The following is a 14,340-nucleotide window of genomic DNA, read 5'->3' as shown; positions in this document are numbered from 1 at the left end:
CAAATTCCACTGTAAAAAGGGCAAAGGATGCCAATCAACATTTCCTTTTTTTATGGCCAGCAGAAAAGATGTTCGGCATCCTCAAAAACTGCACTGAGCTATCATGTCACACCCACGGGGAGGGCCACGATTGAAGACACTGACTAAAGCGCCCAGGGAGGGTGCAGAGCGACTGCAACCCTCACGCATGGCTGGTAAGAAAGGAAAAGAGTGTGGTCACTTCGAAAAACAGTTGGTGTTTCCTCAAAATGTTAAACGGAATTATCTTGTGACCCAATAATTCGACTCTAATATATACCCAAGAGAATTAAAAAAAAAAAAAAAAACGGTCTGTAAAAACATGTGCATACTCATAGAAGTATTACCCATGAAAGCTAAGATGTACAAACAACCTACATGGCCATCAACTGAAGAATACACAGATGTGGTATAACCGTACAATGGAGTGGCATTCAACGACAGAAGGGAATAAAGTATAATCCATGCAAACCACATGGATAAGCCTTGAAAATACTAGGCTAACCAACAGGCACCTGGGTGGCGCAGTCAGTTAAGCGTCCAGCTCTTGTTTTCAGCTCAGATCATGATCTCAGGGTCATGAGATCAAGCCCCTGGACTGGACTCCATGCTCAGAGCAGAGTCAGCTTGAGTTTCTCTCCCTTTCCTCCTGCTCCTCCTCATGCGCTCTCTCTCTCAAATAAATAAGTCTTTTTAAGAAAGGAAAGAAAATATTATGGTAATTGAATGCAAGACAGAAAAGGCCACATATTCTATGATTCCATTCACATGAGGTAACTACAGCAGTCAAAGATCAGAGGCGTCACAGGCTCAGAGGAAGGGTTAATGGGAGTAACTGCTAATAGGTAGAGGGTTTCTTTTTGGGATCATGGAAATATTCTACAATTAGATTGGTAGGGGTGGTTACACAACTCAGAATATATTACAAACCACAGAAGCGCACATTTTAAGAGGGTGGATTTTACGAGATGTGAATTATAACTCAATAAAGCAGTTCCAAACAAACACATTTATGGATGAATGAATAAAGATAGTCTTAAAGTATCCCCCCACAGGATTCTTTAATACGAACAGGAAAATAATAACTTCACAGTGGAGAGAGACCTGGCAGACACCACCTTACTAAGTGCTCAAAGGGAACACTGTTAGTAGCAGAACACAGGCCACCAAGTGCTATGATATGACGCACAGAGAAGGGGACAGCATTACTTCTGTCCTCTTGCCAAGAATGTATTACCCCTGTATTACCCATATCTGATCATAGGAAATATCAGACAAGCCCAAGTTCAGGAACACTCTATAAAATAAGGGACCAGTACTCTTCAAGAGCGTCTGGTCGTGAAAGATAAAGACCAGAGAACTGTCCTATAGAAAAGGAAGCTAAAGACATATGATAAAACAAACCTGTGATCCTGGCCTGAATCCTGGGCTCGACCAAAGATAAGAACGACATCTGTGGTTAGGGGTCAGTGCTGGTTCAGTGTTAATCCCTAAATCTGACGGCTGTACTGTTGTTATGTAGGAGAATGACTTTGATTTTAGGAAATTCACACTGAAATGTTTAGAGCATTAAAAAAATAAATAACAGTGGCCAAGAGAAACCTCTCCCCTAGGGTTCGCCCAGCTGCTAACCTGCTAACCAGGTTGCTCCACGGCCCCCAAGAGGCAGGCAGGTCAGGAAGAGTGACCGCCACCTGCTCTCCCGAGAGGCTGTAGTTCAGGGGTGGAGGAGGAAGCCTTGCTCACTGGCTGGAAGGCACACGAGATGAACAGGTCCAAGGAAACTGGCCAGTGTCAGAGGCAGCAAAGTGGTCTCTTCCCCAAGGAATCTAGGGATTCGTCAGGGCGGCCCTGGGACTACTCCGCAAGGACGGGCCCATGGGCAAAGGCAGTGGGAAGGCTGGCCTACGTATGTGGCCTCCAGTACGTGAGAGAGAGAAAAGAGCCTGAGAACTACACAGGGAGCATCGTGTTGGGACAGAAAAGCCAGACCGCTAGGGACAGCTCAGGGGAAATAGGCAGAAAGGGAGAGGTTTCCCAGGGCCACACACATTTAAGTGGCAACTTCACTGTTGCAGCTTTTTATAAAGAAAATGACTGCTTATGTAATGTTCCCATCTGGGAGAAAATAAGCAAACGAAACTGCTAACAACGCAAGGGGAAGATCCCAGCGGGGAATGGGGGAAGCAGGCCTCCAGGCCCAACAGCACGTAGGGGATGCACCCCACTGGCAGCCACCATCCTCAAATGAGGGTCTCAGCTTTTCTTCTTGTGCAGGAAGGCCAGAGAGACTGCATCTCTCCCCTTCTCCAGAGGCCCCGTCCCTGATGCCTAGTGGGTGAGCTCCCAGTGCTGTGCGCACAGTGAAATCCTGGGAAGGAATCCGGGTGCTCTTTGATGTAGGCCGTTCCCAGGCCCCAGGAAGACATGGGAAAACCCTGGCAGGTGGCAAGGCCTGGCGGAGACTGGGGAGGCGGCGCTGCCCCAGAGGCTGCCGAAAGAAGCAGGTACCTTGGCCAGTGTGTGTGGGCTGGGAGGTCTAGGCCCTCTGCCAGGGGAGAGGACGCACTGTCAGACAGGTGCATCTGCTGGGAGGAAGGGGAAGGTGTGGGAGAGAGTGCCAGAAGTCTGCACCGCCACTCCTGGCAGCGTGCCAGAGAAGAGGCAGCAAGGGGACGGAGAGGATGTGCTCCAGCACTGAGATTCAAAGCGGACCTCTCCTGCTCATTTGGTCCCTCCATCCTCTGTCCTTCCCCTGTCAGCAGGGCCGGTGAGGAGCCATGCTTGCTGAAGAAGGGGCAGAGGAAGGAAGGCATCCCAACAAGGACTGAGCCCCATCATTCCAGAGCTGCCTCCTGCCTGTGAAAACACTGAGGACTCTCTTCCCTCCCAGACCAGGATCCAAGATCCTGGGCCCGGAACCGGGTGTTGTGCCATTCCTTCCTCCTGAACCCCACCCTGCATGATCCCGCACCCTGGGCTTCAGCCATGCTGAGACTCTGCTGCCTATTAGCGACGGGATGAGAGGGAGCGGCTCTCAGTGAAAGGGAGGATCAAGTCTGTGAGGCTGGAACGCAAGAAAATAAAATTGTAAATGACGTACAGTTTCCACATTACTCAGCCACTGTTAACATTGAGACGTTCCGAGATGAACCAGCCCATCCCTGAGACACGAATACCCTATGAAGAGGAGAAAAGTAATGCTCAGCATTCAGGGCTGTCCTCCCTTTGCAGCTCGAGAAGAGACGACACAAGTCCCAGGGAGCAGAAACCTGGCCCTATCAAAGCAGCCCGGGCCTGCCTCTAACAGAGACTGCAGTCAGCAAGACCTCCACCCGCCAAATAGCTTCGCATCTCCAGACGGCAACCTGCACAACTGACTCAGATGTGAGGACAGTGGGGTCACGAAGAAAGGAGACAAAGTCTTTGTCTCATCACTGGAAAACCGAATGCCCAGTTACATCGATCTGACAGTATTCTAGGATAAAGTCGCTGAGCCTGATCTAGAACTGCAGTGTTGTAGTAGGGTGACTTAAGATAGAATTGCAAGAAGCAAAATATTCGATAAAGTCAATTAAATAAGAGCACTCAATTTCTTGGGAAGCCAGTCAACATAGGGAGATCCATGAAATGACGCTGAGTGAAAAGCAGTGCACACAATGTGTGCATCAAGGACAGTAATGAAAAACTATCTCCACATAGAAAAGACAAATCATAACAGTTGTGGGGGGAGAAGTGGATGATTCTTATGTCCATTTTAAAAACAGAAAAAAGGTGGGGAGCACCTGGGTGGCTTAGTTTGGTTGAGTCAGACTCTTGATTTCAGCTCAGGTCACGATTCCAGGGTCATGAGAATGAGCCCCCCATCAGCTGTGTGCTCAGAGGGGAGTCAGCTTGAGATTCTTTCCCTCTGCCCCTCCCCCACTCTCTCTCTCAAAATAAATTTTCTTTTGAAAAACAGAACAAAGGAACTTCTAAAACTAACATTATCATATTTTTTTAAAAGCTAGGGTAGGGGCACCTGGGTAGCTCAGTTGATTAAGGATCTGACTCTTGATTTTGCCCGAGGTCCTGATCCTGGGGTCCTGGTACCAAGTCCTGCAACCAGCTCTGCACTCATTCTCTCTCTCTCTCCTTTTGCCCCTTCCCCCACTTGTGTGTGCTCTTTCTCTCTCTCTCTCTCTCTCAAATAAATCTTTAAAAACAAAGCAAAACACAGAGGTTTATTTTAAGAATTAAATGACATAAGGGTGGGACACCTGGGAGGCTCAGTGCTTTAAGCCTCTGCCTTCAGCTGGGGTCCTGATCGCAGGTTTATGCAATCCAGCCCTGCCTAGGGCTCCCTGCTTAGCAGGGAGCCTGCGTCTCCCTTTTCTTCTGCCCCTCCCACTCATGCTCTTTCAGTCTCTCACTAATAAATAAATAAAATCTTAAAAATAAATAATGAATGGAGGTGCCTGGGTGGCTCAGTGGGTTTGGCTCAGGTCATGATCTCAGGGTCCTGGGATCAAGCCCCACATTGGGCTCTCTGCCCTGCTGAGCAGAGAGCCTGCTTCTTCCTCTCTTTCTGCCTGCCTCTCTGCCTACTTGTGATCTTTGTCTGTTAAATAAAAAAAAAGAAAAGAAAAGAAAAGAAAAGAGAAAAATAAATAATGAATGAATGAGAAAGGGGTACCTGGTTTTCTCCTTCATTGGGGCTGGCGACTCTAGATCTTGGGGTTGTAATTTCGAGCCCCCTGTTGGTTACATAGATAACTTAAATCTTTTTTTAAAAAAGAATTAAAGGAGATAGTATTTAGAAAGTGCTTAGAACAGTGCTCTCTAATTGCGTGAAATAAAATGAAGGAGCCAAGAGAAACACTAATCTAACCAAATCACTCCTCTGCAGAAAATCTTTTGCTGGAATTGTGGAGCCTAGATTATCCAGATGCCATGAGATCTGTGCCAGGTACTGTGCTCAGTGCCTTCCCACCATGATCTCACGGAATCCTTTCACCAACGCCATGGAGTAAGACCAAACCACTTTGGGATGGGGAGACCGAGTGTCCACAAAGTACTTTTCTGAGAATGAGGGACACCATCGGTATCAATGCATCTTGGGATTTCTCCATTTTCAACATTGGGGCGCTCTGCACCTCACGGACACTCGGTACAGATCTGCCGAAAGGACCAACGTGAGACACGCGGACTTGTGCTTGACTGAAACTTACAGAAATGTCCCGAGCCTCAACCTAAACGCGACGGGAAGGGACGATCCCTGCACTAAGTCCGTAATAACATCCCCACCTCTCCCGCTCTCAAGGACAATGCAAGGCGGGTGGTGCCTGAATCCAAGCCCACTCGTCCACACTTGGGAAAAAAAAAATGTTTCATTTGCGCCAGCGATGTGAACCCCCCGCCCCCACTCAAGCGGGACTTCAAGGCCCGGCACCTTCGCTCTGCCCCGCCCTGCCCTGCGCACGCGCTCTCGCTCCGCCCCGCACGGCCCCGCGCACGCGCAGACTAGACGAGCCTAAGCATACCTGCGTAAAGCTGGCGGCGGACACTTTTTTCTTTTTACTGGCACTGTAACCGCCAGCGCTGCTGCCGTTGTGGGAAGGACTGGCTGGCCTCTTCTTGCTGTTCCGAACTATCCCCGGAGTGGAAGTAGTGGCCACAATTGGAATTTGAGCCGCCATTCCTACCCTGAGTCTTCCTCCTCCCCCGCCCCCACTTTCTCGGTACAGGCTTTGGAACTTCCGGCTCTCCCTTACTTCCGCCTTCAGGCGCGAAAATCCGGCCTGGACTCCCGGCGGGTTCGCGGACTCCTTTCGGCCAATTCTAAAAGGCGGAGATCGGAGCAGCCCAATCCGCGGAGGCGGGAGGGTGTCCGCCAGTTTGTGTCCCGCTGTCAGCCTGGGCACATGCTGGGAAATCCGCCGTGGTTGAGGAACAGAACACCTCGTGACCTTTTTTCAAACACTGGGTTCTTTTAAAAATCAATAACCATGTTGCCATTCTCACATTAAGTCGGAAAACGGATCACTTTCAATGTCTGAGTAAAGTTAGTGTTGTTCTGAGTGGATTGAACAGACTGTCAAGCTGCTGGCTTTCCCTTGGTCGCTGCCTTCGCGTGCGGAGCAAGTTTGTGTATATTGGCTGGGAGTCCAAATGGGCTTGAAGAGTGGTTCGTAACCCTTTAGGAGTCCCAGACCCCTTGGAGCATGTAAGCCCCTCCTCTGCCCCCATCAAATGTATGCAGGTACAGACAGAATTTTACGTGTAGATTTCGGGGAATTCACAGATCTGCTAAAACCTAATTACAAACTTCGATGGGACACCCTCTCCCGCCACCCCTCGTTATGTGCCACACACTGCGTGGATTGTAAATCGGTTAATGTCTTTTTTGGCCCCTGTTAGAACGTGAGTTCCATAAGGGGGAGGCTGGTAATGTTTTGTTCACTTACCTTTTCTGGGTGATACGACCTTGCAAGCCTTTGAAACAAATTTTCCTTGGTTCTTAATGAAATAATTCACAAATGATCAAGTCCCCTGCAGTAACTGCTTGAAGCTACTGTGTTCTAAAACAGGAAAGGTGCCTGTATGAATCTGGATATGTGAAGGAAACCGGCTGCAGAAAGACTTCGAGGTGAGAGAGAATAAATAGGGAAACTAGCAGTAATGTTATACCTCTTTTCTCCTTTGGAGAAAGGAATGACCAACCAAGTGTTGAAATGTCCTCTCCCATGCCCCAGTAGCCACTCAATCTTCATCTAAATCGAGTCTTCCTTGTTCTTTTTCTCAGGGACTGACACCTCAAACCAATGGGTCACCTAAGCCAGAAACTAGGTGTTGACCCACGGTACCCCTCTCTAGTACCCCACCCCCTCAGCTCACTTCTCTCCTTCACTCCTACCCTGGGGATTCCGCCCCCCTTCATCTGGATCCCTGCAACAGCCTCCTGATGAGAGTTTGGGATTCCATCTTTTCCTAATCCTCCCTGACCCCAAGCCATCCTTCACACTGGCTGCCACAGGTGGGCTTCTGAATCTCAAATCTAACTATGCTTCTACCTTGAAATCCAAAGAATTTTTACCTTGGCGTATAACTGGGCTCTGCACTCCCCCTACTTCCCTTCTCTTGCTTCCTTCCCAACACTTAATCTGCTGTGCGCTAGTCAGGGACTAAGTCTGTTTCCTAAACTGGAGGTAGTTCTAATTCATCATACTTTCACTTTCATTATTTCCTCTCCCAGGACTCCTCAGCCCCTTTGCTGGTTCAAATGCTACTTCCAGCGCAAAGCTTTCTGCCATCTAGCGCACCCTCCTCTCCTCTTATTCCCCTGCTCCCACCCTTTGCACCCTTCTCTGAGAGCTTTGAGCACCAGAAGCTCTGCTGCGCTCCTTCCTGTAATACCTGGGTAAATGTTGGTGGAGTTCAAACACCAGTTCCCTACTTATAAGGAGTCAGGCCGGTGGATGCACCTCCATCTGGCTTCCTGTTGGTAAACTCAGTCCTGATCTTGTCTGAGCCCTTTTTTCTGAAGCCCTTCCCTTGGGATCTGGAAGGCTACCCTTCCTTTATTCTCCTCTTTCCTAACCACCTATGCCCTTTTACAGTCATCGTCTTCTACCAAGTGGGTTCTAAGCCTATGGCAGGTTTTTCAAAATATCAGTTATATGGTCCCACTCCCTCAGCAGATACCAATTCCTAAAGCTTCCCAGATGATTCTTATGATGAACCAGGGTCTCCCTGCTCGCTCCTTACACACTGAGAGTTCTCAGTGCTTGGTCAAAGTTTCTCTGCCCTCCTCAGTCTATACTTTCCCCAGCTGTTTCACCAACGTATGGAGCCTCAGGTACCATCCAAATGCAGACCACTTTCAGAATGGCTTCTTTTACCTGGATCTTCTTCCAAAGATGCATACCCAGATATAAAATCCCCTGCCCAGATATAAACTCAGGATGCTTGCAGGATCTTGCACCCAGCATGGCAGAAAGAGAATTCATCATCCTCCCTGATCCTCTAAAATGTGCTCCTCCTCCATCTTTCCTATCAGCAAATGCCACCATTATACACTAGTTGTGCAAACCTGAAACCTGGGAGTCATCTTGGCCTCCCCTCCTTCGTCCACCTCCAGGCCGTAACCCATGCCAGCCTTCCTCTGCCTCTCAGATTCCCACATCACCTTATTTGTCTCCCCGCTTCCACCTCCCATCCATCCAGTCACCCTTAGTGCTTCCTGGTGGCCTCATAGACAATACAGATACGCACTTTGAGATCACATCCTCTACTTGAACCCTTTCAGTGGCTTCTTGTGTCTCCTAGAATGAAATCCAGTGTCCATAATATGGTTCCAGGTCTTTGGAGACCCGCCCATCCATCTCTCCAGCCTTGCCTCTGACCCAGCAGTCCACATTCCAGTTCAGTGTTCACTTCGGTCGGTTCCACAGGCCAGCTGTGCTCCCTTCTCCCTCACGGCCTTGACACAGATTGCTCCTGCTGGGGCCTAGAAGCTGCTTTTCTCCCCTAGCAGCCCACCTCTGTCTGATTTACTTCTACCCACCCTTCCTAGCTTGGCTGACATGCTATTTTTTTCAACTTCTCCTACCCCCTTGGTTCTGATTAAAACCATTTGTTCCATGTTTCTTTCAGCGTTGGTCCTCTAGGACCTGTTGATTGTGCATTATGTGCTGAGCTCTGAGGACAGAGACAAGGTCATACATAGGAAGAGAGACATTCGATTTCTTTCTTTCTTTTCTTTTTTTTTTTTTTTAAGATTTTATTTATTTGACAGAGAACATGCAGGGGGAGCAGCAGAGGGAGAGGGAGAAGCAGGCTTCCCACTAAGCAGGGAGCCCTGTGTGGGGCTTGATCCCATGACCCTGGAATCATGACCTGAACCAAAGGCAGATGTTTTTGACTGAACCACCGAGGTGCCCCTTGATTTGTCTTCTGGGCTCAACATAAACCCCCTGTGGGCCATTACCAGAGTCATGGAGCACTGAGTGGCAGAACACCGACAGAGGATACCGGCAAGGAGAGAGGAAGGCGGGAGGATGGCCACTCATGGGAGCAGAAGCTGTGGCCTGGGGAGAATCCTCTTCTGTGTCCACCTAGGCAGCACCTGGCGGGGCAGCGTGAACACGTGTAGGGACTCCGTGCATGGCCGCATGTGCAACCCACGCTCCCGTGCCTATTGTGGAAGGTAAATGAACACTGACCAGCCACCCTGTTCTGGGTTGCCCGCTGAGGCAGAGCCTTCCCGAGTCCCCTCCCCTGAGATTCCTGAGATCCTGCAGGGCGTGTCTCACCTCTGCTCTGGGACCCCTCTCAGGTGCTTCCTCTCCTGCCTCCTTGCTGCCCCCTGCTGCTCCTTCACCTCACCCCACCACACCACCAGGGCCACACTTCCTTGGGCAAAAGCTGCTGGAGCCTGGCGTGGGTGGGGGGCACATAAGCAGCCTCAGCCAGAGTCCTGATCCCAGTTAAGACTTCCTGATTGAAAAAGAACAATATACTTGTTAAGCTCTCCTCTGTTGTTTGATACACAAACATTACCATCTTGAGTCTTGAAAATCTCCAGGAACAAGGTGGATATCTGGGGCCACGCTACTGAATGGAAGACACACTGCCCACTTTCCCTGGGTAGCTTGGGTCCGGTGTGATAGTCCCTGCTCACCGTACAGAGGATGGCTACTCCAGTTGATACGGGCCTCCCTGGTGACATGGAGAAACCCTGAAGCACCAGTCAAGACCCTAAAGTTCCTGGCCTCACAGCCGCCGCAGGACACAGCTGAGTGTGGGGTGCGTTTTCTGAACCGTGGGGACCCGTCTCCTCCGTCCCACATCCCTGGACATGGTGTGGTTGTAGACACACTGGAGCAGAGACAGTTTCTTCTTCCTCACTGTATTTTGAGCATCAGGCCCTCAGGGTTGATCTGCTGAGTGCTGTGTTATTTAACCAGTCATTGTCTGGAAGGAGAGAGCCAGGGCAGTGGGGGCTGGGAGGGAGGGAGCTTTGTTCACAGAGTTATCTGTGTATTTCTTCCCTGACAGTTGCATGGAAATATATCAAAGCAGGAAAAAACGAGTGATTGAGAATAGGCCTGATCCTAACCTTTGTGGGGTCTGGGACAAGAATACACACGGAGGCCTACATAATGTATATTTTGAGATTTCAGTGTACAAATCAAGCTACTAGACTATAAAGCAGAGTGTGTTCCACCCTTCTGTCTCGGCAAACGTGCCTTCTCAACTCAGAATGAATCCTTACGTATTCTGGATGTAGTATTCTCAGAGTGCTTCGAGTTCTCCTCTGGATGTGGTCACAAGAGGAGCCCCATTCCAGGGGCTGACCTGCTCCCTTTCAGCCCTCACTCCACAGGCACCCTGAGGTATCCGGCGTGCCCCTGTGGAAACCCCAATCCAGACATCCCATCATCCATCTTCTCCCCTGCCCTCGTGAACACCTTCCTCTTTACCATATCTCAGGCCTGGGGGTATACACATTGGGCCCAGGGAAAAGGCCCACAGGGCCATATGGAAAGGACATAATGGGATCCCCTGCACCCAGAGCATGTCCTACAAGAGGCATGGCATGGACCCCGGGGGCCACATATCCCTGTCTGCATAGACTCCCTACTCAGTGCTCAAGTGCGGTCTAGGGATGAACCTATACTGAGGCCCCAGTCTCAAGAAGCTATCAGATAAGGAGCTCGAGTGACGAGAAGAGAGATGGGACTGGAAAGGCCGATGAGGAGGTAGCAACCCATTTCTGGAGGAGGTAGCAGGAAGTTGCTGTGATTTCCATCTCTCAGCCTGGGTTTTCTCAGTGAAGGGGAGGTAGCGTCACCTTATAGGTGAAGGGACAGGGACAGAGGTTTGGGGAGAATCATAGTTGATTGGAGAAGCCAGTGCCTACCAGTTTTGTGAGGAACTTGGTGACAGTGCTGAGGGCCTGCCATGGCTGCCTGGGTTCACGGGGGCAGGTAGAGTACAGTCCCCCACCGCCCCACCAGGATGCACTGTTAACATCACCACTGGGAAGGGCAACCTTTGACTCAGGTTTGACTCAGGTTTCAGGCCTCTTGCACAGCCACACCTGGGGGACCGAGGCTCACAGTCTCCTCTCTGAAGTGTGACCTCATCAGTTAATACCACTTTGCAGAGTCTGAATGAGGGAAAATAGTTTCACAGGTCCTTATGGTTGCTGGAATTGCTTCTTAAGTCCAGGCCTGTTCAATGTAAACACTAATTTAACATTACAGATATGGCCTCAAAAGGCTGACAAAGGTTTTCTTAAATAGTGGGGTGCTTACCTTTAATTCAGAGTCCCAGGATCACACTCCCAGGATAGTATTTTCCTTGTCCGAGTAACCCACCCTGGTGAACATGGTCCCCCTGAGCACTGGTCCTTCCCTCCTCTCTCAACAGAGCTCCTACCCATTACTTAAAATGAATTATTATTTTAACACTCTGTGCATACCATCGAGAAAGAAAACAATTGTAATTACTATAATTCTCCCATCTCTGAGATTCCCTCCCTATTTTGCTCTCCCTAAACCTCAAATTTGCTAATCCCCACGCTATGACAACGCCTGCCTGCTTAAATTGCCAGCCTGCTTCGATTTTTCCTCCCCGTGCCATGTTTCCTCACTCTGCTGCCATGTTGTTGATTTTTGTTTGTTCTTATTCACCCGTGACATTGTGTTTCCACCAGCCATACTTGCACTTTGAGAAAGTGCTGGAAAAAGTCAGTCCGAAAAGCCCTGGGGACAGTTGCTTTGTGGAATAAGGCAGAGAAGGAATGGAGGCTCAGAGATGTTCATTTTCTAAGCTCAAAAAGAAACTGTCCAAAGATTCCGAGAAGCTGAGACTTCCTCCACGGGGCCCTTTACTCCATGTCCTCACAAGACGTTGCTCCTCCCCAGGGCAGGTGGACCAACCAGTCCGGCTCCCAGAGTGTGCCTCAGCGGTGCAGATGGGGGCAGGGCCAGAAGAGGGCCTGGTCACCCAAGGGAGGGACACATTTCCTGAGCAAAAGGATAGTGTCAGACGCCTTTTTCCCTGGTAGTACAGTGGAGAAGACCAGAGGCCTGTGGGCGCAGGAGACCCCTCTATCCCTCATCCCCCACTCCCCCCTATGCCTTGTCCCGGGAAGCTAGGCTTGCTGATGAGTGTTCTGCCTGCTATTGTTTCAAAGAGCAAGAAATGGAACCCATGATTGTGCTCTCAGCATCTTAGAAAACCATTCATTCTGTAAAGTCTCAAACTATATATTGGGCGCCTGGTGACTTAGTCGGCTAAGCATCTGCCTTTGGCTTGGGTCCTAATCCTGGGGTCCTGGGGTCGAGCCCCGCATCAGGCTGCTTGTTCAGTGGAGAGTCTGCTTATCCCTCCCTCTGCCCCTCCCTCTGCTAGTTCTCTTTCTTCTCTCTCTCTTTCTCAAATAAATACATAAAAATCTTTTTTAAAAAGTCTCCAACTACTTCTGATGTACTATGACTGATCTGCATCTTTCCCTTAACTCTTTAACTCACACTGGGGCACTTAGATGGGTTCTGACCAAGCCCAGATGCCCTGCCCTTCATCCCACATCTCTTGGGGCAGTTGGGGAGCCGCTCCCACCACCCCAGTCTGACTTCATTCCTGCCGTGGCTCCTTTGAGCCCAATCCCTTGACCTGTGTGCAGAGATGGCTTCTGGCCTCTTGCCTTAGCAACTTCCTGACTCTTGTGGGGCTCTTTCTGAAATACTCTATTTGGTTCTACCCACATGCACTAAGGATCTGAACCTTTCATAAAGATTGGAAATCATCAGTGAATTCAACTTCTGAATATTTGTACTCTGCTCTAATACAAGCAAGTTCTCATGAGTTACAACTGGTGTGTGAGTCAGTGAAGCATCTCACTCTTGATTTCAGCTCAGGTTATGATCTCAGGGTCTTGAGACCCTCACGCTAAGTGTGTAGCCTGCTTGAGATTCTGTCTCTCCTTCTGCGCCTTCACCCACCACACCCTTTCTCTCTCCATCTCTCTCAAATAAACAAATCTTTAACAGAAACCCCAAGCTGGTGTATGAGACATTTTCCCTATACTAAATGGCCCTGCACCAATGTGCAGTTAGAGCTCTTGCCTTCTGATTCTCATTTCCGCCGTTAGAAAGTTGGCGTTAGACACCTGTCCTAGCACATCATAAACTTAGAAGATTTCCTGTTTCTAATATGCTGTGGACTAAAGTCATGGAGCCACAAAGGTATTAGAAGTATGTCTAAAATCGTTACAGGTGTCTGTGAGTGCGGCCCTGGTGGGGCCAGAGTGGGCGTCCAGGGCTTGTGCTTCTGTGTGTGGACTGTGGGAGATTCATTCTGACCGACTGAAGACTTTATCTTTAGGTCTTGTACCTTTGGGGCCTTAGTTTCCTTATATGTAAAATAAATTCACTTATCTTGTTTATCTAAGTCTTCAGGCATTTTAAAAATATTAAAGCAGGGCGCCTGGGTGGCTCAGTGGGTTAAAGCCGCTGCCTTTGGCTCAGGTCATGGTCTCAGGGTCCTGGGATCGAGTCCCACATCTGGCTCTCTGCTCAGCAGGGAGCCTGCTTCTCTCTCTCTCTCTCTCTCTGCCTGCCTCTCCATCTACTTGTGATCTCTCTCTGTCAAATAAATAAATAAAATCTTTAAAAAAATAAAAATAAAAATATTAAAGCATAACTCACACAAAAAAGGTATTAAGAATCATAAGTATACAGTCAGATGGATTTTTACAAAGTAAACACATTGGTAATCCAGGACAAGGGACGGAACAGAATTGGCATCTGAAAAGCTCCTGTCTGAGACCCATCGCTAAGCCCTTCTATTCCCATATCCTGGCTTCTAACACCAGAGATGCATCCCGAAGTTCTTTTTTTTTTTTTTTTTAAGATTTTATTTATTTGCTTGACAGACAGAGATTACAAGTAGGTAGAGAGGCAGGCAGAGACAGAGAGAGGGGGAAGCAGGCTCCCCAATGAGCAGAGAGCCCTATGCGGGGCTCGATCCCAGCACCCTGAGATCATGACCTGAGCCAAAGACAAAGGCTTTAACTCACTGAGCCACCCAGGAGCCCCATGTCCCGAAGTTCATATAAATGCCATCATGCACATTCTATTTCTGTCGGATCTCTCTTCTTTGGTGACACTCAGCTTTGTGTCCTGTAGCCGTGCTTTGTCTTCATGCTGTCTAGTTTTCCATGGTGAGAACCGACCGCCCATGTTCATTCTGCTGGTAGACCTTCAGCTTGTCTCCGGGGCCCTTTGAAGCTGCTGCGAACCTTGTGCATATCTTTTGGTGCACGTATGTGCA

General features: G+C 49.2%; 1 protein-coding gene and 1 long non-coding RNA gene across 4 annotated transcripts in view; one reads left to right on the top strand and one right to left on the bottom strand.

Moving 5' to 3' along the window:
• Positions 1–4,355, top strand: part of LOC309848227 — an 89,418-nt gene extending 85,063 nt beyond the window's left edge. Inside the window, exon 4 of one of the 2 annotated variants that reach the window (XR_014302901.1) lies at positions 3,253–4,355. This is a non-coding gene — a long non-coding RNA (uncharacterized lncRNA). The other variant, XR_014302902.1, reaches the window with a different exon arrangement.
• INO80C (INO80 complex subunit C) overlaps positions 1–5,866 on the bottom strand; it is a 15,416-nt gene extending 9,550 nt beyond the window's left edge. Inside the window, exon 1 of one of the 2 annotated variants that reach the window (XM_082699534.1) lies at positions 5,541–5,866. In XM_082699534.1, coding sequence (XP_082555660.1) covers positions 5,541–5,696 — 156 coding nt within the window. In that variant the 5' untranslated portion in view covers positions 5,697–5,866. The remainder of the gene's footprint in view (positions 1–5,540) is intronic. The other variant, XM_082699535.1, reaches the window with a different exon arrangement.
• Between the last annotated feature and the right edge of the window lie 8,474 nt (positions 5,867–14,340).

The sequence above is a fragment of the Mustela nivalis genome (assembly GCF_964662115.1).
Source record: "Mustela nivalis genome assembly, chromosome: 14".
In the NCBI taxonomy this organism is placed as follows: Eukaryota; Metazoa; Chordata; class Mammalia; order Carnivora; family Mustelidae; genus Mustela; species Mustela nivalis.
This window is presented reverse-complemented; position numbering and strand designations above follow the sequence as displayed.